Source organism: Myotis lucifugus, unplaced genomic scaffold (assembly GCF_000147115.1).
Source record: "Myotis lucifugus unplaced genomic scaffold, Myoluc2.0 scaffold_162, whole genome shotgun sequence".
NCBI classification, from domain to species: domain Eukaryota; kingdom Metazoa; phylum Chordata; class Mammalia; order Chiroptera; family Vespertilionidae; genus Myotis; species Myotis lucifugus.
The window spans coordinates 2,703,278-2,730,419 of record NW_005871210.1 but is presented as its reverse complement, the minus strand read 5'-3'; the positions used below and the strand labels follow the sequence as shown (position 1 = coordinate 2,730,419).

The 27,142-nt window shown below is 44.4% G+C and overlaps 1 protein-coding gene across 1 annotated transcript in view; it reads right to left on the bottom strand.

Annotated features, from left to right (window-relative positions):
- The window catches only part of SORCS3 (sortilin related VPS10 domain containing receptor 3), a 506,985-nt gene that overhangs the window by 276,097 nt on the left and 203,746 nt on the right, over nt 1-27,142 (bottom strand). The window contains exon 3 of the mRNA XM_006095936.3: nt 10,450-10,549. Within this exon, the coding sequence (XP_006095998.1) occupies nt 10,450-10,549 (100 nt within the window). The remainder of the gene's footprint in view (nt 1-10,449; nt 10,550-27,142) is intronic.

The following is a 27,142-nucleotide window of genomic DNA, read 5'->3' as shown; positions in this document are numbered from 1 at the left end:
CCAAGTGGAAAGAGACCCCCCTTCACCCCCAAACCCAGCCAGCTCCTTCCCAGTGGGGGCCCAAGAGTGGGAATGCCACAGCTCAACCCTGCTGCTTGCTCTTGAATTACTGAATGCTAAGGTATTTCCCCAGGCTATTTCCTGCCCCCATCCACCCCAGTCCAGTGTCCGTCCTGTATTTAAGAAAACTCAGCAACCCTGTACCACCCTGACTTCTCCCTGGCAGAAAACGGGTTTCCTAACTCCCAGCTTGGGCCCGTGGTCTTGTTGGGCTGGAAGGACACAAGCGCTCTGAGTAGCCACAATCCGTCTTAAGATATGCAAAGAGGGACTCTGGAAGGTCACCGTGCCCATCTAAGCAAAGGGAGGCCAATAAGACACCATATTAAGAGCTTATGTTTTGAACTTGGACAATCTGGGTTCAAACCTGGCTTGGCCACTCCCCAGCTGGGACTTTATCTTTCTGTCTCAGTGTGTGCCCGCCCCCCTCCACCACCACCACTCCTTTGAGGGTCTCAGTCACTTTCTTTCTCCCCATCTCCTTTCCTTTACAGTGGGGACCATAACAGCATGTACTTTATATATTTGTATGTGAGAAAAATGTTCCTGTAAAACCCTTAGCACCACACACAGTAAGTGCACAGTAAATGTTAGCACCTTTTTTCTTTGTAAAATCCAAGCCAGAACCGGAACCTGGCCTTGATGTCTAATCAGCAGCTGTTGCCATAACTGCAGCTGCTGAGGTCTTGGGCCACTTAAATACGTCTGTCAGTGTGGCAAACAGGCCTGGGCCAGGCACGGTGCCCCCCACACAGCAAAAAGCCTGGGCCAGGCACGGTGCCCCCCACACAGCAAAAAGACGGCAAAGTGTGGTGTGGAGAAAGCTAATGGATGCACAGACGGAGTGGTGTCTGCTGGGGGCGCTGTGCTGGGGAAGCTGCGTGAGGCTCAGAAGCCAAGGGACCTGGATATGAATCCCTGCGCCCCCAGCTCTCTCTGCCTCCTGGAGCTTGGGTGATAACGGGCAGAAACTTGCTTTGCACACACTTCTCAGGGCTGGCACCTCTCATTTTTAATTTATGCATAATTAAGTGATATAGAAGCAATGGATGGATCCGTGAGAAGAGAAGGAGCATGAGCCGGTGGCTGGACAGAGAGAAATAGACGCCACGCAGAGGGCGCACTTCTTTGCTTTGGAAGTTGGAAGTTCTTTGCCTCTAATACTAGTTTGAGAGAGACAGGTCCCATTTCCCAGGATAGAAAGTCAGCTACGTGGCATCCCTGGGTTCTGGGCGCCATCCCTGAGCAGAGGGGAAGCCAAGGAGAGGCTCATTTACATGGCGGGGCGGGACAAAGTCACATTGTTGAGCATCTACTCTGTGCACTCCATATACATTGTTGTTTGATCCTTAAATTCGTTTTTAAAATACTATTGGAGCCCCATCTACCAATGAGGACACTAAGACTTAGAGAAGTTCAGTAACATAGTCCAGGTCACACCACTAGTGAGGCACAGGCTGTGCTGTGAAGCTCTTCCCTCCACATGAGGTCACCAGGCTGGGCCCCCCACGAAGGCGCTCGGAAGAGCTTCCCTATCCCTGGAGAGAGATCCCCATGTGTTTTCTCGCACCCCCATCACCCTCTCTCTCCCCCTCATCTCCTTTCCCTGTTGGGTCATCATGAGACAGCGGGAGCCACCTCTCTGAGTTAGACTCCTGCTGAGGAAAGACTGGGCTGGCTGTCTGCATGGGCTCCCGGAGGCCCTGTGCACGGGGCTGCCAGCAGCAACCCAGGCCTCCATTTGTCACAAAATCAGTGTCTCCCTCTGCACCGCTGGCTCAGACCCCAATGTGCGACGCTGGGAAGTACTTCTCCAAATCCGCCCCGAGCCATTTGGCAGGCCTGGGGATCCCAGGATGCTCACCCCTCATTACCCGGACACGCTCACCAGCAGTGTGTGTGCATGGAGCACTGACGCCTGTCATTCTGACCTTGGGCAGGACGTGGGGGGATGGGCAGGGGCAAGGAGTTCATGCTAATAGCAATCTCTGCTTGGTTGAGCTCACCCAGGAATTAAAAAAAAAATAGAGTCATTTATTTCACTGGTGGTGGTGGCGGTGGGTTTTGTCACCTCTGAGGCAGTGAGGTCCATTTGCTATATAACTGTGCCGCAGAACATTAGCAAGAACACATTGCCCTGTCTCCCCACACTGTTTGCTAAAACCCCTCTGCCTGTGATGCTCAGAAAAGACTCCCAGAGGGTCTAGCAAGGGCGGGGCTGGGGAGAGATGGAGAGGGATGCTTAACACAGGCACCTCATCTCTTCAAGAGGCTCCTGTTACCCTGTTTTACAAGCAACTCTCATGCCATAGACCCTGCTCAGAAGCCTTCCGTGCTGAGTCCTCACTCCATCGCTGAGCTTTTGGGAGTCTGCACTATCTAGTGTCCCATCTCTCTCCTGATTTACAACTGCTAACCTTAGTGTGCTTCTGTCTGACTTAATGATGCGTAAATTAAAACCTCCACACCCTCACGCCCACATCCGATTAGCCTACTTCCCTCCTCCAAATCCCAAGCTTTCTTCCACAGTCAGCCCGACCCCTGCCTCTACCTCTCACCGGCTCTGATTATGCCCCAGGATGACATCTTTCTTCAAGCGGGGCGCTGCATTAACTCTTCCAGACCGGGGCACGTTGTCCTCCATTCTGAAGATAGAGTGTAAAATTCCCACCATCTCACTGGTCATCGAGGCCCGGTGTAAAAGCCCCATCAATGTTCGTCATGATGTCAATTTCCCTTGCCCAGCCCGACGCTCTACTGCTGCCCTCAAAGCCCTCTCCTTTGGGTTGTGTTCTTGTCTTTCTGCTCCTATTACTGGCTCTGCCTTAGCCTGTATCTTTGGCTGCCAAGCCCCCCGAATGGGAAGTCCTCCTCAGAGGCTTACTGAGCAACGATGGTATTCAACCAGGGTTTCCTGGGGTGAGCCAGGCAGCAAAGCAGAGCCGGTATCTCATGGGACCATCCGGAAAGGCAGGCTCCCTTTCCTTCCTTGGACATTGCACCCCAGTGTTAGCCCAGAAGAGGAACAGGGTTTTTCTTATTATTTCCTAACTCTGGGGTTTTCGTAATGCTTTTTGTTCAACATCTTCTATATACACAGATGCACATGGACACACACATTACACATAAAACCAAAAACCAATAAAAATCAAATTAAAAAAATAAGTTAGGCCATAAGCCACTAAAAAGTGCAGTAAGTGGCTAATTTTTATTATTCCTTTTAAAAGCCTGAATAATCTTTACTGCAAATCATACTTTTATTTTTTTTTAAATATGATATACTCAATGCAAACCCCAAAGGCCACTTTGGAGAGAAGCCAAGCTATAGGTTTATATTCTTCCCATTTCCAACTAAAATGCAAAAGAAAAAAAAACTAGTAATCATTTTAATGAGCCTTTAAATAAATTCTTGGCTAGAGCACACTGCAGTAATTTATATGGGGAACCACATACATATATTTGCTGAGGAAGGGACTTTGTGACTAAAGACTGAATTTCCAAGAACCACTCTAGAAGCCTTTTCCTTTAAGTGATTAGTTTGAATTGAACCACACTTCATGTCCACCCCATCGCTGGGTCACACTTACAAAGGCAGGTGGAGATTTGCAAACCAGAGTCTTTCCCCTCATTGATCCACCTCTCCCCTGCCTCCTTAGTGCTCCGTTATTCTGATTTCGGGTTCTCTTTCTGGACATACCAAGAAGAAAAATGTTTAGACTCGGAATCATTAAATGAGGGGGTTTGACCCAAATTCTGTTCTCTTCCTTTTTCCACCCCTTCCTCTCACACGTCTCCCCCTCCATGCATCCCCTGAGACACTGCTCTAGCCTCCTGGTAACCGTTAATTTATGAGGCAAGAAAACAAGGTGGTGGTGAATTAACAAGGATGCGTCCATTTTTCTCCATCAGCAAAATAATCAATCTCTCCCAGAAAAGCAGCAGATTTGGTTTTAAGAGGCAGGGAAGAGACCGGGAAAAATGTGACAGTGTGCCTCCTGGACAGGGCAGAATATGAGGCTCTTAAAAACCCTGGGTTCTGGGAGCTGCATCCTCCCCAAGGAAGCCAAGAAGCAGACAGTCCGTGCAGTGAGCACGAGGGCACATCCAGGGAGCCTGGTTTCCGGTCTGTCACCATGACACCAGCTCCATCAAAGTCATCACAATCCCCCTCCCACCCCCGCCACTTTCTGGAATTTATGTCCTCCAAAGAAATATAATATTTCTCATTCTATCCTAACATTGCTTCCAAAAGGCCCAGAGAGGTAAATGATCTTGTATCTCCATTTTACAGATTGAGAAACAGAGGCCCAGGAAATTAAAATGACTTTCCCAGTGCCCTGCAAATAATTAAGAGAAAGCCCTGAACTAAAAATCCCAAATCCTTCCTGAGCATCTCTTCCCCAGGGAACCCAGCCTCTGGCTTCTCTGGTGGCTGTTTGGCCATGGGGCATGCTACTCTACCCCTCTGTGCTCCCAACACGCATAGGCACTTAGAATTCCAGGTGCTCAGTTTCTCATCCAGATTCATTTGAATTGAAATTCCAACTGCAGTATCCTTGGGGCTTTGAGACCACAGAACCGAGAAGCTATGGCTGTTGACATAAACCCTCACAACACACATCCAGTGAGACCGGTGGGGAGTACATATTCCCAACTGCTCCCTACTCGCATTCACCACTATAGCCAGTCAGGGTTCCCCATCAGATCTGAGTGTTCCAGCTGTCAGCAGCCCATGGGCTTGGCAAAGAACATTAGATTAGGAGTCCCAGAGACCTAGTTCTAGCTCCAGCTGCAAATGGCTCTGAGAACTAGGGCCAGTCCCCAAGTGGCCTCTTCAGTTAGACAAGAGCCTGTACACTCTCTAAGGCCCTTTTAGCTCCAACGTGCAGTGAGTCTAAGAATTAAATCTGAGCAAAAGTGAGTTAGATAAGCACATGAGACCAAGGTAAGTGGCCATCAGCAGCCAGATGTAAGCAGGTCACTGACCTCTAGGTGTCAAACTCATCATTTGTAAATAGAATAATGTTAGTACCAATGATTGTTGATGACGTCTTAAATGAGTCAATTCATATAAAACATTTAGCATAATTTTGGTGTATTCTAAGTGCTCAAAAATACTACCTTATCATCATCATCATCATCAATATTATAGACACTTATTACATTTGAAATCAGAAACTAATATTATCACCCAGGTATATTACACATTTCTGAAAGCAGGAACCTGCCTCTAACATACTTTGCTCAGTTAGACATTAGATAATGAATAGATTGCCTAACAGCCTAAAATTATCTTTCCACATTTTTTGGCTTTGCTTTGCTTTAGTATAAAAGATTTCAATACCTGTGAATTGAAGTGTACTATCCTAGAGCTTACTTCCCTGACCCCCTAGTAATCTCCGTAGACATGGCCAAGGAAAGCAGGAGCCCAACAGTTTAAAATTCTGTGTTTTGATTTGTGTAGATGTCAAAGGGAGCTCAGGGTTATGCTGTTGTATTAGGAGAATGACAGGAACAACCAACATCCAACCACACACACATGCCTCTTTAACAGCTTGGCAGAGGCAGTTTGCGCATCAGAGAAATCTGACTAGTAATCCCCACTGTATTTCTGCAGGGTAGCCTGGAAGTAATTATCCCTCTCACTGGTAAATCAATTAGGAAAGGAGGATCTAACACTCCCCTCCCTCTCCAAGAAATCGCTAATCCTCTCACACTAATGGGCAGAAAACCCCAGGCAACAAAGTTACAACTAACAGAGTGATGACTGCACTCAACCTGGTCTTTAAACCAGTGGCAGGGACAGCCCACCTGTCTGAGATCAGAATAGAGAGCATGACCCTTGTGGTCTGACAAAAGTGAATGGGCATCCTGGACCCTCTCTTACCAGCTACTTCACAAAAAGCAAGAGGCTCACTGCGTGAGCCTCGGTTTTCTCACCCATCAAATGGGGATAAAACTACCAGGCTCAGGGGATTAGTAGTGAAACTAGAATGCAGTATAGAAATGAACTTAGCCCAGTGCCCAGAACTTATTAGGAGCGCAAGAAAAAGAACTCATTATCCTATTCTGATATCAGACCTCCCAGTCCTCCTCCCACCCACATGCACAGCTGCACCCACACCTCTACCCTGCAGTCATGTGGTCACATTCCCTGGAAGTCCGACCTTTCTATGCTCTCTACCATTTCCCAAACACTGTTTCCAAATCTGCAGGTGGCAGTCTCTTCTGAGCCAGAGCAATTAGGCCATAACATGCCTGCATTTTCCTATCCATGCAAAGATGGTGTTTTCAGATAGACACGGCCCTCTCTGTTGGGACAAAGCCTTCAGCCTGTTGGCACAAAGCACAGCTCTGTTAAGTGCAGGCTTGACCATGGCGTGTGCCATTATGCATGGGCCTGAGGATAAGAGTCCATTAACACTAATGAGTTCTAGAGGCCCAGGGACATTTCTCTCCTGCAAGGGGAAGGAGCTCAGACCCCACCATAGCAGAGCCCCTTCTCCCAGAGGCGGGCCTCACACACACCTAATTCTAGAACTAGCACAACTGCTTCTGGTGTCTGTGCCAAGCTCGGACACCATCCAGGTGGTCAGCTAACAGGCCAGTGGTTGGAGAAAAGCGAACAGTGAGGGATAGAGAAATGCACATCAAACACAGCCTGGGCAGGTCAAAATCACTAAAACTATTGTAGCATGGTTTAGAACAACTCCAGCGAGAGCAGTTCCCAGCACTTTATAGCAATTTACTGTCACTTAGAGAAAGCCTAGTCGGTATTATTAATCCAAATCTCAACGTCCTTAAGGGAATCCAGCATCACTGGATGTATCTTGACAAATTTGTCCCCTAAATAAAACCAATGGGGAGGCTCCTGAAGACCCACCCATTGTGCAGGGTTATTAGAGTCTATTTCTTTATTTTGTGGGCTTTCTAAAGTGGCTGGGAGGATTGGAGAGTGTATAGATTAAGCTCCTGAAAGAAAGTTTCGTATAGGAGGTGCTCAATTAATGTTAAGATTATTACTGATAGAAGGAGACATACACATGTTAGCATCTCTCCTTTTAACCTAAAGGCTTATCAGCTGCCTGCAGTTAGAGATTTCGTGTTGTTGGAAAATCAACAATCAGCTTCAGAAACAAATATATAAATACAAGCACAATTTACTATTTTGCCAGGAGCAACAGATCTCTGCTATACTCACTGACTCCAAGGGAAGGAATAGCCATCTGTTAAATAAATAACTCATTAGGTGAAAAGCAAGTGTTTCCACAAGATTTACTGAAAAAATCTGCTGGAGAGTACCACTGTTAGTTGGCTGATGAACATGGAAGGCCACAGATAATCTCAGTGCTGAGAGAATCAAAAGACTGCTGCCTAATTCAAGCTGAGCTGAGAATCCAAATAACCACAGGTTTAAACATCAAGACATAACTGAGAAGACACTTTTTTAAAGTTGCATTGCAAGGTCATAATGAATCACAGCACTAGGCCAATGAAGAAACAAATAAGAGTATTTTCCTGTATATCTAACTGGCATTCTGCCCAAGTAGCTAGAGAAGGGAAGTTGTAGCAAACTGAATATTCTGGTTAAGAGAAAGTCGCCATGCAGAATATTTGTGCACCGTCAGTAACTACAGGCTCAGAATACAATAAAAAACACTTAACAATAAAATGAAAGAGCATCTAATTGCATCTTTCCTTGGGTGCTTCAGAAAGCACTTCAGGATCACTGTCTGCTTATGAAATTAATTCCTATTGTCATTTTAAAACAATAAAGCCATGGCATTAGCCTGTCATTTGTCTTTCTCCAAGCTGAGTGAAGAAAATGTCTCTGCTATAACTTTCTAGGTGGTAGTGCCTCTTAGATTGGAATTAACTGAGATTTGGTGGTGTTTCTAAGAGAAGACAGACAAAATAGGCCCGACTTTTAAGTGGGCAATAGTTTCTGGGAGAAACTGTCCAGAGTGCACATGGTCTAGACGTCCGCTCTATGAAGAATGGAGGTGGCATTTCTGCACCCATGGTCTCCAAACCTCAGCTGCGTTCCTCCCTACCCTCAACATCTGCCTTAACCTGACCCTCATGTCTTGTACTTCTAAGCATTTCTGGGCTGTGCTAAGGGGAGTTAAAGCAGTCAGGAGTAGAGAAAAACAGCAAAGACCAAAAGAGACATTGCAGGAGTTTACCAGGAAAGACCTGGTAAACAGATAGATGACTATCAAAAGGACGAAAACAGGTGTGACCCTTTCATATACCACATGAGAAAGTCCTCATGAAGACAGATGATCTGTCATCTCTATGGAAATATGATAAAAATCTGTTGTGGTCCAGACACAGGTCAGAGATAACCATTGAAAGGAATCTGCCATGTGTCAAATACCCACTTCTTGCTTCTCCCAAAATACATACACCCTCTGTGATGCCATCCTACCCCAAGTGACCGGGAGTTATGAGACCAATGACCAACTCAACCCATAACCAGCTGAGTGGCCTGGGTGGGACATTTGTCCTCTGTGGGCCTGTTTCCTTCTCCATGGAGGGAGAAGGGAAGAGAAAGAATTAAAATAGGTCATCACTGACTCCACTGAGTCAAGTTTTATCTTGTGTCCACCATGGACACGGCACCAAGTTTTAAATCAAGATCATGAAGCAGTTGCCTCAAACTTCCATGTCAGAACTACATCATCAATTTTGAAACTCTAGGCTGTGACTGTAGAGGAAGAATAGGTACAAAGTGTGTTCTGAAATCTGGACTGGGGACCGAGACTGCTGGGTTCTAACCTGGCTCTTTTTCTTACCTATCTCTAAGGGCTATTTTGGCTTCCATTTTTTTCATCTATTAAATGAGGCTGTTGGTGTAGATGAAAGATTCTCAACCAAAACTCCATGAACATTTTTGGTTCATGGTGGGATCAGAGCTGTTCACAAACCCCTAAAAATTGGTTTCAAATTTCGTGTGTAGAGCCCTGTTTCTAGAAAGGAGGTCTAGAGTGTTAAACAATTTCGCAAGAGTTGAAATCCAAAACCGATTGAGAACTGCTGGTATAGGTGAAATCTATGATCCCTTCCAACTCTGACATGTAGTAATTCAAACAATACCAAAAGAAACCAAAAATGGCCATGCTTTGGAACAGAGAAAAGAGAAACCACTCAGCTAAATCCGGTAACAGGTGCCTAACCAGCCATCTCAATTATCAGGATTTGGGAACTTGATGGTGGGCCCAGTCTCAGATCTGGGGACTCCTGAAGCAAGCTGGGCCTCTGGGCATCCATCCCCAACACTGGCCCAGGAACCACCAACTCTGCTTCCTCCCTTTGGGGATGCGCAGGACGTCCAGGTGGTGGTGAGGAGAAGGGGTGGGGCTGAGAGGTGTGACGCTAAGGATTTCAGTCAAAGCTGCTGTGCGCTAAGCAGCATAAACAAGCATTGTTCTAAGTTCTAAGTCATTACCTGGATTCCAGGAGTTGGAACCACAGATCAGAGACATCTGCACAATGGGCTGGCACTCACCCCTGAGTTTTCTTGCTGAAGAGAGGGTTTGCAAACCACTGGGGACTTCAAACCAGTGTGCAGGAGGAGAGCTTGGGAGTGTCATTTCTGGCATTTAAGAAACACTGACATAGCCTTTTATAGTATATTTATGGTGTGTTTATGGCAGCCAGGCCTGCCTAAGCTTCTAAACAGCAGTGCCTTCCTAGCTGAGGCTAGATCACTTCTCCCCAAAGCTAATATACTGCATAGCATTCACGTTCTAAAGCTGCCCCTAGTTCCATAGATTCCAGGCCCCCTCCTCCCAATAAGTCTGCATGACTCAAGTCCCACCTGTGAGTTCATTCCAGGCCTCAGCAGCAGCTCCAGATCAAGATGACAAATCCAGGAGCTGCCTACCCTTCCCTCGACAGAAACCCTTTCTGAAAATATTCCGGCAAGAGTGGGGCTACAGAAGGACTCAGCTCTGGAGTCAGGCAGACCCATTCTGAAATCCTAGATTTGTTACTTAACATTGTCTAACTTCAAGCTAGAAAGTTACTTCATCTCTCTGAGCTTCAGTTTCTTCATCTGTACAATGGGGACAATGATCCTTTCTACCCCATGGATTCATTGTGCAGATACATGAGATAAGGTGTGTAAGGCACTGAACACCATCCTAGGCACAGAGGAACCCCTTACCTGGTCATATGGTTTTACTGTTGTTGTTGTTGCTATCATTATTATTGCTGCTACTATCAAGGCTATTGTTAGAATTACAAACTTCTTCAATGTCCTTAGTGTATAAAACAGGCCCTGTCTAAGCAATTCCATGCCTCGTGTTTTTTCATTACTCACAGCCCTGGGCAGGCTTGCTGCCCCCCAGGGAGTGCCCAGGACCCACCGACCCTTCCTCTTACCTTCCTTTTGTTGGTGGGATTGACGTAGAGGTAACTGAGGACAGTCTTCAGGCCCACTTTGTCATTCAGCTTTTCATAGGTGGTGCCATAATTCGTGGACCTGCAGGTAAGAGAAAGGCAAAGATTGTTTTACCAGAGGGAGGGCTGTGTTTAATGGGGAGCCAGGCTCTCCTGGGACGACACCTTTGTTCCCAAATCACATGAGTGCTTCAAAGTGCTTTTCTGAGATAAAAGGCCCCATTCATTTTAGAAGAGCAATTAGTCTAATCAATGTGTCTGCTTACTCCCTATGCTGGCTCGCCTTTGCTCCTGGCCCTTCTCAGGACCTACTTTTCTGCCCTCTGTGTCGATATGCCATGAGAGTCACCGCGGGAGAGGGCCTGCCCCCGGAGCTCAGCCCTCAGGTGCCTCTGTTTCTCTGCATGGAGCTTGGTTCTCAACAGCAGGGACTGTGCCAGGAGGGAGGCCAGACTGTCACCCGAAGTCACTGGGTGCAACCAACTTCACACCCCCTCCACTGAGCTTGAAGCAAGGGGTCCCTCAAAGAGGCAGAATGGGCCCTACCCAAGAGCTTGTGGGCCCATAGCCAGACCAGGCCACACCAGGCAGAGACTTTGATGCTTCATGTAGGAGCAACGGTGTATCAAGGTGAAATGCCAGCAATGCTGATCTGCTTGCCAATAGTTCATCATCCCAGTTATCCTGCTGGCTACCTGCTCCTCCTCTGGGCCTAATCTGAAGAGCTCTGACCTTATATCAGAGCAGAGGACAAAGGCAGGCCAACTCCTAGGCTCCCTCCCATCCAGCTCACCTTTCCAAGGTGGAGGACAGACAGCAGGTGCCAAACAGATTCAAGTAGCCAACCTACCTGCCACCTTTCACCTCCTTCCCCACCCTCCCTCCACACATGCCTCCTCCTTTTCAAACCACTCGTATCATCAGGTTCTCACTCCCTCGTCAGCCATTGCCTTCCTGGGCCAGACCCACAAAACTTCCTCCACTGAGTCATGGAGGCCAGTTTGTTGTCTCTCTGGTCAACGGACCTCATGGGAGCCTTCATTCTGCCTCCGATCTCTGTTTCCTTGAGCCTTCGCCCACCTTCTAACTCGAATTTGCTCTTGCCCTGGACCACAGATTAGCTTTATAAAGTTAGTAGCCAAATGGTGATGACCTTTAAGAATTATCCCCACCTTCCTCCACCTGCCCAATCCATGGCCCTAGACCAGGGGTGGGCAAACTTTTTGACTCCAGGGCCACAATGGGTTCTTAAACTGGACCGGAGGGCCGGAACAAAAGCATGGATGGAGTGTTTGTGTGAACTAATATAAATTCAAAGTAAATATCATTACATAAAAGGGTACGGTCTTTTTTTTTTTTTTAGTTTTATTCATTTCAAACGGGCCGGATCCGGCCCTCGGGCCGTAGTTTGCCCACGGCTGCCCTAGACCCAGCTTGCATACCCACCCTCGCCTCTGTGAAGGCTTCACTAGCCCTCTTCCCAATGGCCACTCTTCTCTCCTCTGCTCCAGAGCTAAAGCCCCATCCAGTAGGCCCCCAAGGCACTCCTCATGCCTCTTTTCCACTCTTCAATATTGTCATGATTAGTTTCTTTATGTTCCGCTTCCCTAAGCACAGTGTAAGCTCCTCAGAGACAAGGAACTTCAGAGAACACTATGGCAAGAGGAAAGAAGGTGAACTTTGGGCATAGCAAAATCTGTTTCATTCCCAGATCTGCAGCTCTCTGGGAAACTTACTAAAGGGTGTAAAGCATAATAAAATGTTAAAAAATGAAAAAGTTTTTTAAAGGACATGCACTTCTCCTTTCCAGAACCAGGCCTTATACATCATGCACCCTCAGCATGTTTACTGAATAAATAAACACCAATATCTCAAATCTTTCCCTGGGCTACTGGCTCCATATAGTCATTGGTTCTTCTAACTTTAATAATCAGCCCCCCAAAAAACTCACTTCTTATCTTCTGTCTCCGGGATACCTTAGGCACTGGGAAGAACTCTCAATCTTTCTATTTGCCTTTATCTCTCAAACCCAGCTCAGTCTCCAAGTCTTAATGATTCTATCTCCTAAATAACCTAGACCCCTGGTCTTTTCAACCTCGTGCCAATGCTGTGGCTCAAGTATCATCATTTTGCCACAGTCTTCCAACTGGATGCCCTTCTTACAAACTTCTCCCCCTCCCACCATCCTCCATAGTGTCATCAGGTTGTATTTCAACCACCCAATCTGTTCACCTCACTCCCCGCCAGTAAGTACTTACTGCCTGCCTACTATGAGGTTGTATCTTCCAAGCTTAGTCTTGTAAAATCTGGCTGCAACTTCCCTTACTAGACTTATTCCCAGCCACTTTCTTCTCTGCCCCTTTCTCTCCATCCTTATTAAACTTTCCTGAATATCTTGCATTTTTATTCTTCTCCATTTCTGCATCTATCATTCCCTTTGCAAAACTACCATTTTTCTTTTACGTGGTAAATTTCTCTCCAACCTTCAACACTCAACTCCAATATTACTCTCCCTCCAGCAAGTTAATCACAATTTCCTTTGTGTTTTCAGACCAACTTGTACATATTTCAATTTTAGCCTTTATCCTACTATTTTGGTCACACCAATTTTATTCTGGGACCTCTTTCTTGACTCCAACTCCCTAAGGGCAACAGAGGTTTCTTCTAAGAGCCCAAATGTCTTGCACCATGCCCAGTATAAAGTAAATGAGTATACTGATTTTGTGTTGTTTTTCTCTGTCTTTATTTGCAAATATAAATAAATGAATGAATGAATGAGCTTGTCCAAACCTCATTGACCAAATGCTAATGTCTAGGAACAGTGAACAACTCAACACACAGCCACACCTAGAAAACATACCTGGCCCTTTGGATGCTGCACAACTGGCATAGACTGTGATGTCTAGTGGAGCCTGGTACCAGGGAAGGGTCTTTATAGTTCACTCAGACCAACTTTAAGGTTAAATGACCAATCACCCTGAGCTCCCATCCTACACAGGTAGGGGAGGAGACAGACCCACAATTTCTAGAGTAGTGATGGCGAACCTATGACACACGTGTCAGAGGTGACACGCGAACTCATTTTTTTGGTTGATTTTTCTTTGTTAAATGGCATTTCAATATATAAAATAAATATCAAAAATATAAGTCTTTGTTTTACTGTGGTTGCAAATATCAAAAAATGTCTATATGTGACACGGCACCGGAGTTAAGTTAGGGTTTTTCAAAATGCTGACACACTGAGCTCAAAAGGTTCCCATCACTGTTCTAGAGGCTTTCAGTATAGAAGCATACTTTATTAATCCAAATAAAACATGAAATGCTTCTCAATTTTATACTTCTGAAGACATAAAGACATCATGGTGAGGGAAAGAACATTGAACCCAAGTCTGGAAATCTAGAATCTAGAAGTGGTTCTGAAATGTACTCAAGGTGGTACCCTGGACAAGCCAATTCTCTTAGCCTATGAAAGAAAATAATTATTCTGACACTGTTGAAATGGTAAGACACATTCATTCAGGACTATAGCAGTAGGTATAGGGACTACTGCAATGGGGTTTGCAGTAGCAGAGAGAGATTGAGAGATTGCGTCCAACTCCAAATACAACAAGGAAATCAGGAACTTAGGGTCAGCAAATGAACCTGACTAAGAGCGGGGGTGGTAACTGTTTACTAAACTGACCTGATAGGATGCTGGCTGAAGAGAAGCCGGGGTGATCAGACATCACCCGAGGCATGGTGGAGGTTGAGAAACTTGGTCAGATATTGAGCATGATGAGATATGGAGGGTCCCCAAATCTCAGGGGATTCTGGCTAAACTGACTTAGTAAGAATCTTGCTAAAATTGGGCTCGTGAAGACATACCCAAGGACAGGGTCTGTTTGAAAAGAGCTCAGAGGATCCTGACTAGAGTTTGGTCAAGAAGAGGATCTTTGTCAAGCCCCAATTCCATCATCAACACAGAGGTTTAACTCAGATAACCATAAAGCTCCTTCCCAGACCTTAGATCTTATTATCCCACCAACACAGTACTAAGCTGTTTTCCAGCAACCGACTTTTCCTCATACTGTACATAACATCTTATCTATAAGAACCAAATTCTCAGGATTCCCCGCATGACTGTGTCACAACACATTTCCTTCCAGAATCCAAAAAACCCTCATCAAAGGTAGTATGTTCAGTACCACGCATAGTTTCTCTTTCTACAGGATGCACAACAGATGCAATCTGACTTCACTGTTTTCCAAAAGTGGCTGCTGAGAGTAGAGACTTCCCAACAAAGGATACTCCCCGTTTCAGTTTTCTCCATCACCCCAGGCAGTTTCTGCTCAGTCAGGCTGACAGAAACAAGTCTCACTCACTGAAGACACCTCAAGGAGCCAGTGAGCCCATGGGAGCAAAGGTGACCTGCACCCTGTCCTTTCAGGCATGAACTCTGCACACCGCGCTGACCACAGTCCTGCAGGCCCCTTTGCCTTGGGGGAGGGGCAAAGAGGCCTCAGCCCCATTGCCAGAGAGCTGTGCCTGCAGAACTCACTTTTATAAGAAAGCAGACCATCCTCCACCTTGTGACTCCAGACATCTGCCAGTGGGGCCACTCAGAGGAAACAGCCTCATCTTCCCAAATTTAAAGCTAGCCTCTGAAATTTGTACACTAGGCTAAAATGTTCAGAAATGTTCCGAAAACTGGAACCATCACACACATGCATTGAGCACTCACCATGGGCCTGGGACTGTGCCAGTTACCATTGTGAATTGCTCAGGACACACAGCTAACCTGGGAGACAGTAGGTAAGATGTGCACAGCCACTGGACTTCCAGCCTCTGTGCCTTGGCTCAGGTTACTCTGATTCCAGCAGGTCACTCCATTGCTGTGTGTGTGTGTGTGTGTGTGTGTGTGTGTATGTGTGTGTAGATCTTTCTGTCTTTTCTTTTTAAATTTATTTTTTAAATATATTTTTATTGATTTCAGAGAGGAAGGAAGAGGGGGAGAGAGATAGAAACATTAATGATGAGAGAGAATCACTAATTGGGTGCCTCCTGCACGCTCCACACTCAGGATCGAGCCAGAAACCCGGATATATGCCCTAACAGGGAATTGAACTATGACCTCCTGGTTTATAGGTCAATGCTCAACCACTGAGCCATGCCAGCCAAATCTTTCTGGTTTTTCTTATAAGTTATTTCCAGTGCACAAAAAAGCATGATGAGATGTCCATCATATACCCACTACTAGATTTAACAAGTATTTGTCTTCATAAAACAATCTTTGTGAATTTCTACATTTACATAAATCTTATCTTACACAATATATGTTCTGAGCTAGCTTGTTTTGCCCAAATTTCAGTTTGGGGATGTATCCATGTTGACACAGCCATAATTCATTCATTTAAACTGCTGTAGAGCAGTGCAGCTTATGAATAAACCACTGTCTATTCATCTTGTACATGGTTTCTTGTGCATTTGTGAAGAAAAGTTTTTCTGGGGGGATATTACTGCTTCATACTCTATGCATAACTTCTACTTTGCTGCTTATTGACTACATTCTCTCCAAGGAGACTGGACCTTCAGAGAGATATTCCCTCAGTTTCCAGTTCCAGCAACTGGGGGCTTTTATTCCCAGGGCCGAGTCCATCCCTCTTGGGTGATCTTGACCTAGGATCCCTCTTTCCAGAGTCCTGAATTCCACCCAGAGTGTCTGAACCCAGCCAGCAGCCTGGGCCCTGAATCTTGGCCTCCTTAGCACTGTCCCTGGTTTTCTCATTTGCATCTCTGCAGGTCACCTGCTCTGTGGCTCCTGCCTGCCCAGCAACCTGCTAGTTGGCCCTCCCAGATCACACTACTCCCCAGCTACCTGGTGATGACTGGCAACCTCCCAGAGTGTCTATGCCAGGACCCTGACTGCTGGTCTGAGCCCTTCCACTATTCAGGAGCCTTTGTCCAATCCTGACAGGCTTCAGAAGAGCTTTGGCGTGTAGGTAGTACATTCTGGGAGGGCCACCCAGCCTAATCAGCCATAACCCTGGTCGGTCCCCACAGCCACTCTCTCAATGACAATTTCCAGAGTTGAGTTCTGAATACATTATACCTTTATCCACCCAGCAAGCTCCCACTCCTCCCGTGAGGTTCTGGGGAGAGGCTGTGGCAACAAGCATATGTGCTGCTATTTTTAAAGTAAAAGAACAAAAAAGAAAACCTTCCAGCCAACACAGCCAAGTCGGCTTCCCAGTAGAGCTGAGCTGAGGCTCCGCACCCCATTCCCAATGCCCATTCCTGCCAGAGGTGAGAGGACTCCGGAACCCTCTGCCAGCTCTCAGCGGGCCACCAGATGTTCAGGGTTGGGGAGGGCACACCACTCTCCTCATCCGGCCAGCACCTTCTCCTCCTTCACCACCTGGCTCCTCAGCCCCTCCTCCTTCCCTCTCCAGCTCTTGCCCTGAGAAAAAACTAGGAAAGTACAAGTATTTTACTCATTAATTCTCTCATCAGTCTCATCTTCTCAATGGACGCCCTTCCAGGTGATATGATCTAAAACTGGCAAACAACCACAGTCATGACAGTCCTTTTCCTGTTAGCAATTTTAGTTTGTTTTGCTCATTTCTTAACATCTACCTATTATCTCTTATGACATCTTCCCTGAGTCAGGCATCGGGCTTTGCTGCCCCTTTCTGGATAATTATGAGTAACTCTTTCTCGGGTTAGCAAACTGTTTTCTTTAACAGGGACAGATATGCCCTAGCTGGTTTGGCTCAGTGGATAGAGCATCAGCTTACAGACTTAAGGGTCCCAAGTTCCATTCCCGTCAAGGGCATGTACCTCGGTTGCAGGCTCAATACCCAGCCCTCTGGAAAGGAAATAATCAATGTGTCTCTCTCACATCAATGTTTCTCTCTCCCTGCCTCTCCACTTCCCTTCCATTCTCTCTAAAAATCCATGGAAAAGTATCCTCAGGTAAGGATTTAAAAAAAAAGAAAAGAAAAAGGGACAGATATTAAATATTTTAGATTATGTCCATCTATGACACAACTACTCCACCCTGCTCCTGTAGCTCAAAAAATAAGCCAAAACCAATATGTAAATGATGGTGTGGCTGTGTTACAATCAAACAGTATTTACTTAAGCAGGAGGTGCATAACTTAATGGCCACTGCCCTATGTGACTGCAACATCAGTTACTACTGAAGCAGGGGGACCCAAGCACCCCACTCAGCTTCCCTCTCTATGATAATTTACTGATATTCCTGCCAGGGTCACTGGTGCCCTAACTCACGCCTCCCTGCCTGGCTGCAGTATCAGGTCAAAATGCCTGCTGGAGGCCTGGCATTTAAAGCCTCCAAGGTAACTGTCAGGACTTCCTCCTGTTTGACTCCGTTTCAGTACTAATTCCATTGTGGAGATGTTTCCTACAACTTCAGCCCACACCCTCCTCTACATGTACACCAAGAGCATCTTGGAGTTCCCCATTTATTCTCTGAACATGCATAAGTGTTTTTTCCTTTTTTCAGAAATTGCTGAAAGCTCCTTAAAAGTAAAATAACAGCTCAGCCGGTGTTTGAGCATTGACCTATGAAGCAAGAGGTCACAGTTCCATTCCTAGTCAGGGCACATGCCCAGGATGAGGGCTTGATCCCCAGCAGGGGGCGTGCGGGAGGCAGCTGATCAATGATTTTCTCTCATCATTGATGCTTCTATCTCTCTTCCTCTCCCTTCCTCTCTGAAATAAATATCTTTTTTTTAGTAAAATAACAAATGAAATGTGTTTTGAATCTCTGCAGTTGCAGAGTGCAACTCTCAATAGAGAAAACGGGGAAGACTAGAGCAGTGCAAAGACAATGAGAAGTAGAGGTGAGCGCCACTTCTCCAACCCTCAGCCCAGACGACAGTGAAGTGGTAAGTGAAGAGTAATAAGATGGCTGGCCTAGCATCTGGCAAAATGCTCATGGCTGTCTTTTTTATGAACAGCACAGACTGTAGGGCAATCACCTTGTTTTCTGTTCCTTGATTTAGACTCCTTAACCTTTACAGGGGGTGATGCACATTGATGCCCAATAAATCATTAAAGAATTTTTGGCTACTGTTTCCAATTGCCCCCATGAAAGTAAAATATGGCCCAGCTGACTGGCAATCAAAAGACAGAACCATGCTTCCCGGTGCTGGGCTTGGGAAACATCCATCAGCCATTCCCCCTGAGTGTGTTCCACTGACAGTCAACAATCAAAGCCCATAGGCAATTAGGGGCTCCAGTGTGTGGTGAGCCACAATCGATTCCAAGGTCAAGGTCATGAGCACAACTCCAAACCCATGGCTGCCCAGAGAGTCTTTATGATTGAACTGGGAAAACCATTCATGCATGCTCCCCTCTGGCCTGTTCCACTCCTCATCTTCGGGCCAATGCCCAAAGCCACATTAATGTGTATCTTTGCAATGGCAGAAGCCCAGCCTGACCACAAATAACAAGCCAGATAACTAATTTCAGACCTCAAGCCAAAAGCAAGTAATTTAAATAACTCCATTCTCCAAGTGGGTCGTGGTCCCACCTTCTGCTTCAAAAAAAAAAAAATAGGCAGGCTGATGCCAAGGCAGAGGCTCACAAAGATCTCAGTGACCTCTTCATGTTATTGGACTCTTCAGCTGCATGGCCTAGTCTCACGATGAGAGGCGCAATGATATAGGATAATTGGTTCGTCTCTATGTCCTCCTGCCCCAGCTCTTTGAATGAAAGCCATCACTAGGTTCCAAATGCAGAGAATTAGAGGTTAGCTGACTCTGAAAGCCAGATTGTGCAAAATGCATGGTTCATAGCAGATAAAATGTAGACCTAACAGCAGCATAATTCCCAGCATAGACCTACGAGGGTAGGTTGAGGTGTGTAGGGTTGGCCAAAAGTTCAGCTCCCGGGTCTTTCTCGCCTTACAGCACTTACGTTCTACCTGAAGAATCCCAGTTCAGACAATAGGGTTGAGGAGTTGTTATTATGAGGATTTATTTTATGCCAAGAAGATCTCAATCCTATCAGCAAAGAGACCTGTCTTTGTCAAATGGGTGAGGGGAGGAAAGAAGCCCTCCAGAAAGAAAGAAAGCAAGAGCAGACCCCCAAAAAGATGTGACAGCCCACCATTCATGGCACCTTTGCTCATATGAACATAATGGGATGGCAATCATCAAAGGAAAGGCTGAATAAAATATAGCATATTCTACATACACACACACACACACACACACACACACACACTATATAGCAGCCTTAAAAATACAGATGTCAATGTTATTGACTTGAAAACATCTCTAAAACAGATTACTAAATGAAAAGGGCTACTGAAAAATAATATATTAAATATACAAACCCAGACAAAACAAAACAATATCTTTCCATTATGTTTATATGTGTGCACACAAATGCTTTTTAAAACAAAATTCTAGAGGAAATACACAAATAACTGGTACTAGAAGTCACCTCTGGGTAGGAGACCGAGGAGGGGTGGGGTGGCTCTAGGGACCTGAGTTTATTTGTAGCCTTGCACTGTTTTAAGACAAAAGCATATCCATGTATCACTCCTGTAGTTAAAACTAATAGCAATAAAGTGAATTGTCACTGAGCAGTTACAATGCAGATCAGTAAATGAACACATCTGTAGAGGAACTCTATTATAGATAAGTACTTGCATTCAAACGGCAGCCCAACATAATCATAAGAGGATTCATTTCAGAGTCAAGCAGATTTTGCTTCAAATCCAGCCTGTGGAACCTCAGGCTAATTACATTAAGTCTCGTGTTTCATATCTGCTCAGGGGGGATATAAATATCGCTTTCATGGGATTACTGCGAAGCTTAAATAGCCCCAATATCATGGAGTTCACTGTCAGTTGTTGGGAGACCCCATAGAACAATAAAGTAATCACTGGAGGAGAAATGGTCCCCATACGTTTCTGGGCAAACAGCAGCTGAGCTATAGTAACATAAGCACCAGTGACCGAGAGAGAGAATGCCATCTCATTCCCACCATATCAGCAGTAAACCACCAAAACACACACAGGAAGATGGAGGGGTTGCTCCACATAATCAGAGATAGCCTCCAGCAGGTGGCCAACACTTGCAAATTAAAGTCTGGGGAAAACGAACTCAACTTTTTTTCCCTAAGTTTTCTCCAGGAAAAAAATAATGAGGTACAAATGAGAAGGTTCTGGACAGTTTTAGCAAGGCATCTTTGCCTGGGGAGTGGGTGTTCACCATTTCCCTTTAAAATTACACGCAGCCTGTCGGGTCCCTCTGACATGCATGCAATTATGTCTGTGCACATCCGGAAACCCCAGGATAAAGTGGTTAGCTGCCTACTAGAGAAATGTGGACTGATGGAGCACCTTCGGACCACCTCTCTCACGTAGAGAAGCTAAATCAGATGCACCATTCATCTGTCAATCTTTTCTTCTGGGGGAGAAGCCCAATGCCTTGCGGGAGGTAGGCACTCACACGCAATGCATTCCTTAATTATTTTGTCAATTATTGGGAGGGCATCTCCCCTGGAGAGAAGAGAGCATCTTCTTTTGCAGCTACCCCCCTCCATGAGGCTCTCATCTCCCTGCCTCTGCTGTCCTAGCACTCAGCATCTGTGTCACTCTCGGGAGCTTTGTGCCTGCTCTCTGTGGATATACATCAATTCCTTCTGCTGTTGCTTTATGTCATCATTTAGCTACATGTGCACGGGGCTTCTTTGTCCAGACAGAATAAGTCCTCTGAGGTCATGGGACTCCCGTGGATGTCTCTTTTAACGCTTACAGCATGCTGAATAATGCCAGGGAGGGGATGTACTCAAACCGAGCAAATGTGTCCCAGGGACTGAAACAGACACATTCAGACAGATTCTCTTCTGATGGTGAAAATGCTTGGCTGTGAGAGACTAACAACAAAGTCGATATTCCTTCCCATGGTGCTGGTTCTATCGGTGATCCTACTGGTCATTCTGGTAGGAAGAAGACTAAACTCTTCCAATACCTGACATCTCTCAACCCAGAGAAAAAGAGGAAATCCCCAGATACCATGGAGTGAACTGCAGTTCTCCTATTTGAGGCTCTTATACCATAGTCACCCCATCTCCTGATGAGCCCAGAAGCCCGACTTCCCATTTATCTTTCTTTAAAAGAAATCTACTGGCTGCCATGCTCCCTGCACAGGGCCAGCTGCACATCATTTAGACAACTGTCCTGTTGGACCCTATGTTATCCCCTCCAAAGCTCTTGACAAGAGCCTAGAGCGGCAGGACATGAAAACCAATCCCACTTCTCTAAGGCTTTCTTTTGAAAGGCTAAGTAGGAAATAGAAATTAGCTATTCGTTGGGTTTATTCTCAAGTCATAGTGAATTCTTTGAACCATCACTGTGACCCTAGAGAAACACCCCTCTGAGATCTGAGGCAACACCCACCTGAACCCCAGGTGACATAGGCTGGTTCAGTATATTGGCTCCCAAAACCTTAGCTAAAATGAATGCCACACTCTAGGGCAGTGGTTCTCAACCTGTGGGTCACGACCCCTTTGGGTGTCGAACGACCCTTTCACAGGGGTCGCCTAAGACCATCCTGCATATCAGATATTTACATTATGATTCATAAAAGTAGTAACATTACAGTTATGAAGTAGCAATGAAAATAATTTTATGGTTGGGTCACAACATGAGGAACTGTACTTAAAGGGCCAGAAGGTTGAGAACCACTGCTCTAGGGTCTTTGAAAAAAATAAAAGTGCTGAATGCTTATTTATGGTAGAAATATTATAAAATACAGAAAAAGATACTGTGTAATATAGACATCAACTAGAAACTCAGTTCATATTTTGGTGGTGTTTCTCTAATCTGTGTGCATGTGTGTATTTACAAAATTTGGAGTCATTCTTTGTGTACAGATTGGTGTTTTGCTTTTTCACTTAACAGAGCATTTCCCCATGTTGGTAAATATTCTTTTAAAAATAACTTAAAAAGCCTTACAACATTCCAATGTACAAATATATCATAATTTAGTTTAACTCTTTTCCTGGCCAAATTTTTACATTAAATATCATTAGAGTGCATTCTTGTACATTAATCTTTGTATGTGTATTTATTTGTTTCCTTATAATAAATTCACGTAAGTGCAATTATTAGTTCAGAGGGTAAAATATTGTCATGAAGGCTCTTGTTATAAACTGTCTTACATAAACCTTCTAGTCACTTCTGCTAACAATATAAGAGAGCCCTGGTTTCCATGAAGACTTGCCGACATTGGGCTTTATCATTTTGAAGTTTCTAGTCACGGGTGTTCTAAGATACCCAAAGGCCATAGACCTGGCATGAAAACATTATAAAAATATGTGAGACCTTAACTATATCTTCACAGCAGAATACCACATCTTTAACAGTTCCCCAACTTTTATGATGGAGGACTCCTTCCTATTTTTAAAAAGCATTGAGAACCCTGAGATTTAATCCCTATGCTGTATCTGTCAATATGTAATGTATTAGAAATTACATCTGATAAAATTTTATAACACCTATTAATTCATTTTAAAATAATAACACATCAAAAATATAACTCTATGGAAAGAGCTATAGTTTCCAAAACAGAAAGTTTAGTGAGGAAGAGTGGCATTGTTTTACATTTTCTTATTAAGTCTTTAATAGACTGTTGGATTCTCATCTATTTCTACATTTAATCTGTTATGACAATATGAGTCATTTCGCTTCTAGAAAACTCCACTGTGCTCTTTGAGAAAATGATAATTAGAAAGGGCAAATAACATTTTATTATTTATTAGAAAATAGTTTTTACTTCACGAATCCCCTGAAAGGGTCATGAACATGCCCTAAGGATCCCAGGACCTCACTTTGAGAACTGCTGCTCTAAGCCAAACAACTGCAGGATCCCAAACTTACCAAAAACATTTTGTGTTTTGTGGGTTGTTGTTTTTTTTAATTAAAAGGTATGATTGTCTCACAGATCTCCCCTCATTCTCTTTCTTCGAATCCTATAAAATTCAACTCTAGCCTCCTGTGTGAAGCTTTCTCATCTATCCTGCCCTCGGGTAACCCTTCCTTTCTCTGATTCTCTATTCTCTTTATATCAGAGCAGCACAATTTGCCTATACCTCTGATTTTCTTAGTCTCTTGTCCCCACACGAACTAGAAGCTTCTTGAGGTCAGGGATCAAGCCTGTGGCAAATATTTGGGCTCAGTAATTGATTTTTCAGAAGAGTGTCAGCCTGAATCACTGTGGCATTTAGGTAAATGACATGGGCATAGTGCTCTCTACAAAATACTTTCTCTTAAAATATTTCATTTAATTCTCACAATGACCCTTTGACATAGGTATTTTCTCTTTGTCATAAAAACGAGGAAAGAGAGACTCAGAGACATTAAGTGACAGTGTCGGAGCTGGAGACCAGGTCAGCTGATCCCAAATCCCATCTGTTCAACGTCAATGCTTGGCTGTTTCCTTAAGCAGTGGTAACTGTGCTTCTGCTTCACAACATATTACAAGGGTTTCATTGGCTCATCCTTTCAGGGGATCTCCAAAGGCATTTCCCACTAGGAGGCATGGTAGATATTAAAAAGGAATGTGTTTAGAGTCAAAATCAAGCTAGAATTCTTCCTTTCCCACTAACCAGCAACATGTTTCCCCATTTCTGCTATAGATCTAGTAATTGCCACCAGGCAAGGTTGTTGGGAGAACCCAGTGAGAAAATCTGTATAAAGCACAGTGCAAGAAGCAGCTTAGTTCTTTGATATACTTTCATTCCTTCCTAAGGCCATCTTACCACCATTCTCTACTTCCCCTCTGGAAAACAAGAATGACTTTATGAACTGAAGAGAGACACTTCCTATAGTCTGAGCAATCTATTGAACAGAAAGATGTTTTATCCCACACACCTAGGTCTACGGTTTGGGGAACACAAAGGCTACAGAAGCACAGACCAAAAGTAACACTGGAAAGAGAGGATAGTTGTTTTTATCAAAAGACATTCATTTTCGCCCTAACCGGTTTGGCTCAGTGGATAGAGTGTCGGCCTGCGGACTCAAGGGTCCCAGGTTCGATTCCGATCAAGGGCATGTACCTTGGTTGCGGGCACATACCCAGTAGGGAATGTGCAGGAGGCAGCTGATCAATGTTTCTCTCTCATCGATGTTTCTAACTCTCTATCCGTCTCCCTTCCTCTCTGTAAAAAATCAATAAAATATATTTAAAAATAAAAAAAAACATTCATTTTCCATCTTGTTGGGGCCTTGGCTCTAGAAACAAGTCCCCCCACAACATACATAGACATTCCTCAGACCCTGTTCCCTGGAGAAAAGGTAGTGCTCAATTAAGCAAGTTGAGTGCTGAGAAGAGCCAGTTCCCTGGTTGGGGACAGAATGTCTCAGCCCATTACCAAACACTGGCAGCAACGCGATGCTATTGTCTCCAGTGGCTCAAACTTAAGCATTCAGCAAGCCTGTAAGTTCTGGTCTATTGGGTTTCCAGAACCTTGTTACAGACATTCCTTGTTTACAACCAAAACAATGTTCCTAGTTTGATTACTCTCTTCCTTTGTAAAATAAGAAGGTTAAAATTAATGATCTCCAAAGTCCCTGCCATTGCCAACCTTCTGTGCATCTGATCAAGCTCCAAATGTCTTCCAGTTACTTCCAAACTGTAGATCTATGCTCTAAGGAAGCAAATCTGCCGTCATCAAGGGCCACTGAGGTTCCGCAAATTGCCTGAGCCAGGGCATGTCCCAGGAATAAATGTTCAGCTTCTCAAAAGTCTACCAGCCTATGGATCACTTAATCTAGGCACCTATGGGTATACTGTCAGAAAGAATCATTGGGAACAAGACCATCTTTCATTGAATAACTGGAAAGAAGGGTATGACTGAGCCTGAAGGCCAAAGGATAAAACATGTCATTTTAAACCAAACAACTGGACCACTAGGAAATGATGGGCAAAATGACATAGCACACAAGTGATATAGTCCTTTCCTAGAGAGAGTAGAGGAGAGGGAGAAGCTTGGGGAGGGAAGTGGGGTTAGGAAAGGGCTCAAGAACACGATTAGATAAAAATATGTAAAGACAAGGCCCTACTGCAGTGATGGTGAACCTATGACACGTGAACTCATTTTCTTGGTTGATTTTTCTTTGTTAAATGGCATTTAAATATATAAAATAAATATCAAAAATATAAGTCTTTGTTTTAGTATGGTTGTAAATATCAAAAAATTTCTATATGTGACACGGCACCAGAGTTAAGTTAGGGTTTTTCAAAATGCTGACACGCCGAGCTCAAAAGGTTCGCCATCACTGCCCTACTGAGTCCCTAGTATCCTTTTCCTGGCACTTAATCATTATTTTTAATAAATAAATGAATAAAGAATAAATTAATAGGAAGCAACTGGACCAAATGCAATAGGACAGCAGAGGGGTTTAGGTGCCTAAGTTTTGGAGTCGGAGACATGTTGGTTTCAAGGCTGGGCTCCACACCCTTCACTAACTATATGATCTTAAGTAGGTCAATTAACCATTTTGAACTTTAGTTTTCTCATCTATAATATAGGTAAAGTTATATAAACTATGTATCTCACAGGTTTGAAAAATCAATAAAGAATTCAATGACAACTCAATGAGGAAGTGTACAAATAGCATTTATTACAATGTCAGGCATATTACATATCTTAATAAATGATAACCATAATTAATATGACAATAATGATGAAGACAATGACATGAGTGCTAGAGGAGCTGAGAAAAGGAAATAAGAATCCACAGAAGAGGTGAGCTTTAAATAAAAGGTAGAGTATTAGGAGGCAAAAGGAAGACAAAGACTATGGAACCTCAAACATAAAAATATTTTCAGAAGATTTTTAGGAGATGGGCCAGGCCTGAAAGAAATGTTCTTACACGGTCATTAGAAAGGACAAGTTTAGATATGTTGACTATCTGCTAAAGAACTTGGACTTTATCTTACAAGCCATGAGGCCCCAAAGGTTCTTGAACAGGTTAGAGACATCATAGAAGCCTGTTTGGAAAGATTAATCTGTTGGTGATGCTGTATGATGGATTCGTGAAGCATATTCTCCTGAAGGTAGAAAGACTTCTTAAGAATCCATCTCACTAACCTGATGAGACAGTAGGTTATTAAAAAATGAAAGAAGGACACAGAGAAGCAGCATAATCTGTTTATTGGACATGGGGCAGAGACAAAAGAGAAGAATCAGGTAAAGATGATTTAAAGATTCCAAGCCTGAGTGACTAAGAGAATAGTGTTACCATTGACAGAAACAAGAGTGAAACCAACATCTCTGGAACAGACTATAAATTGAATTTGTGATCAAAGAAAAACATCCTAGGCTGCATTTCCTACAATCAGAGTCTGAGTCTGTTATTTGGAAGCTCAAAAATTATTGAGGGAATGCTCTTAGGCAAAATCTAACAGGAGAGAGGGAAGCAAGATAGAGAAGGACCAGAAACAAGCAAGGATGTGGTTCCAGGTAAAGCCTGATCCACAGAGGAGCTGTGTGCATAACTCTTACCATAGACTTGACACATTCTAAGGCGGGGGGGCAGGCTTTTGTGCCCCATACCAGCCAATTATTGGCCAGGTGTGGGAAAGTGGTGATCTCTACAGAAGGTCAACACTTCTCTTATAGCAGTGATGGGTAAGGGAATGTTGATCTTGGC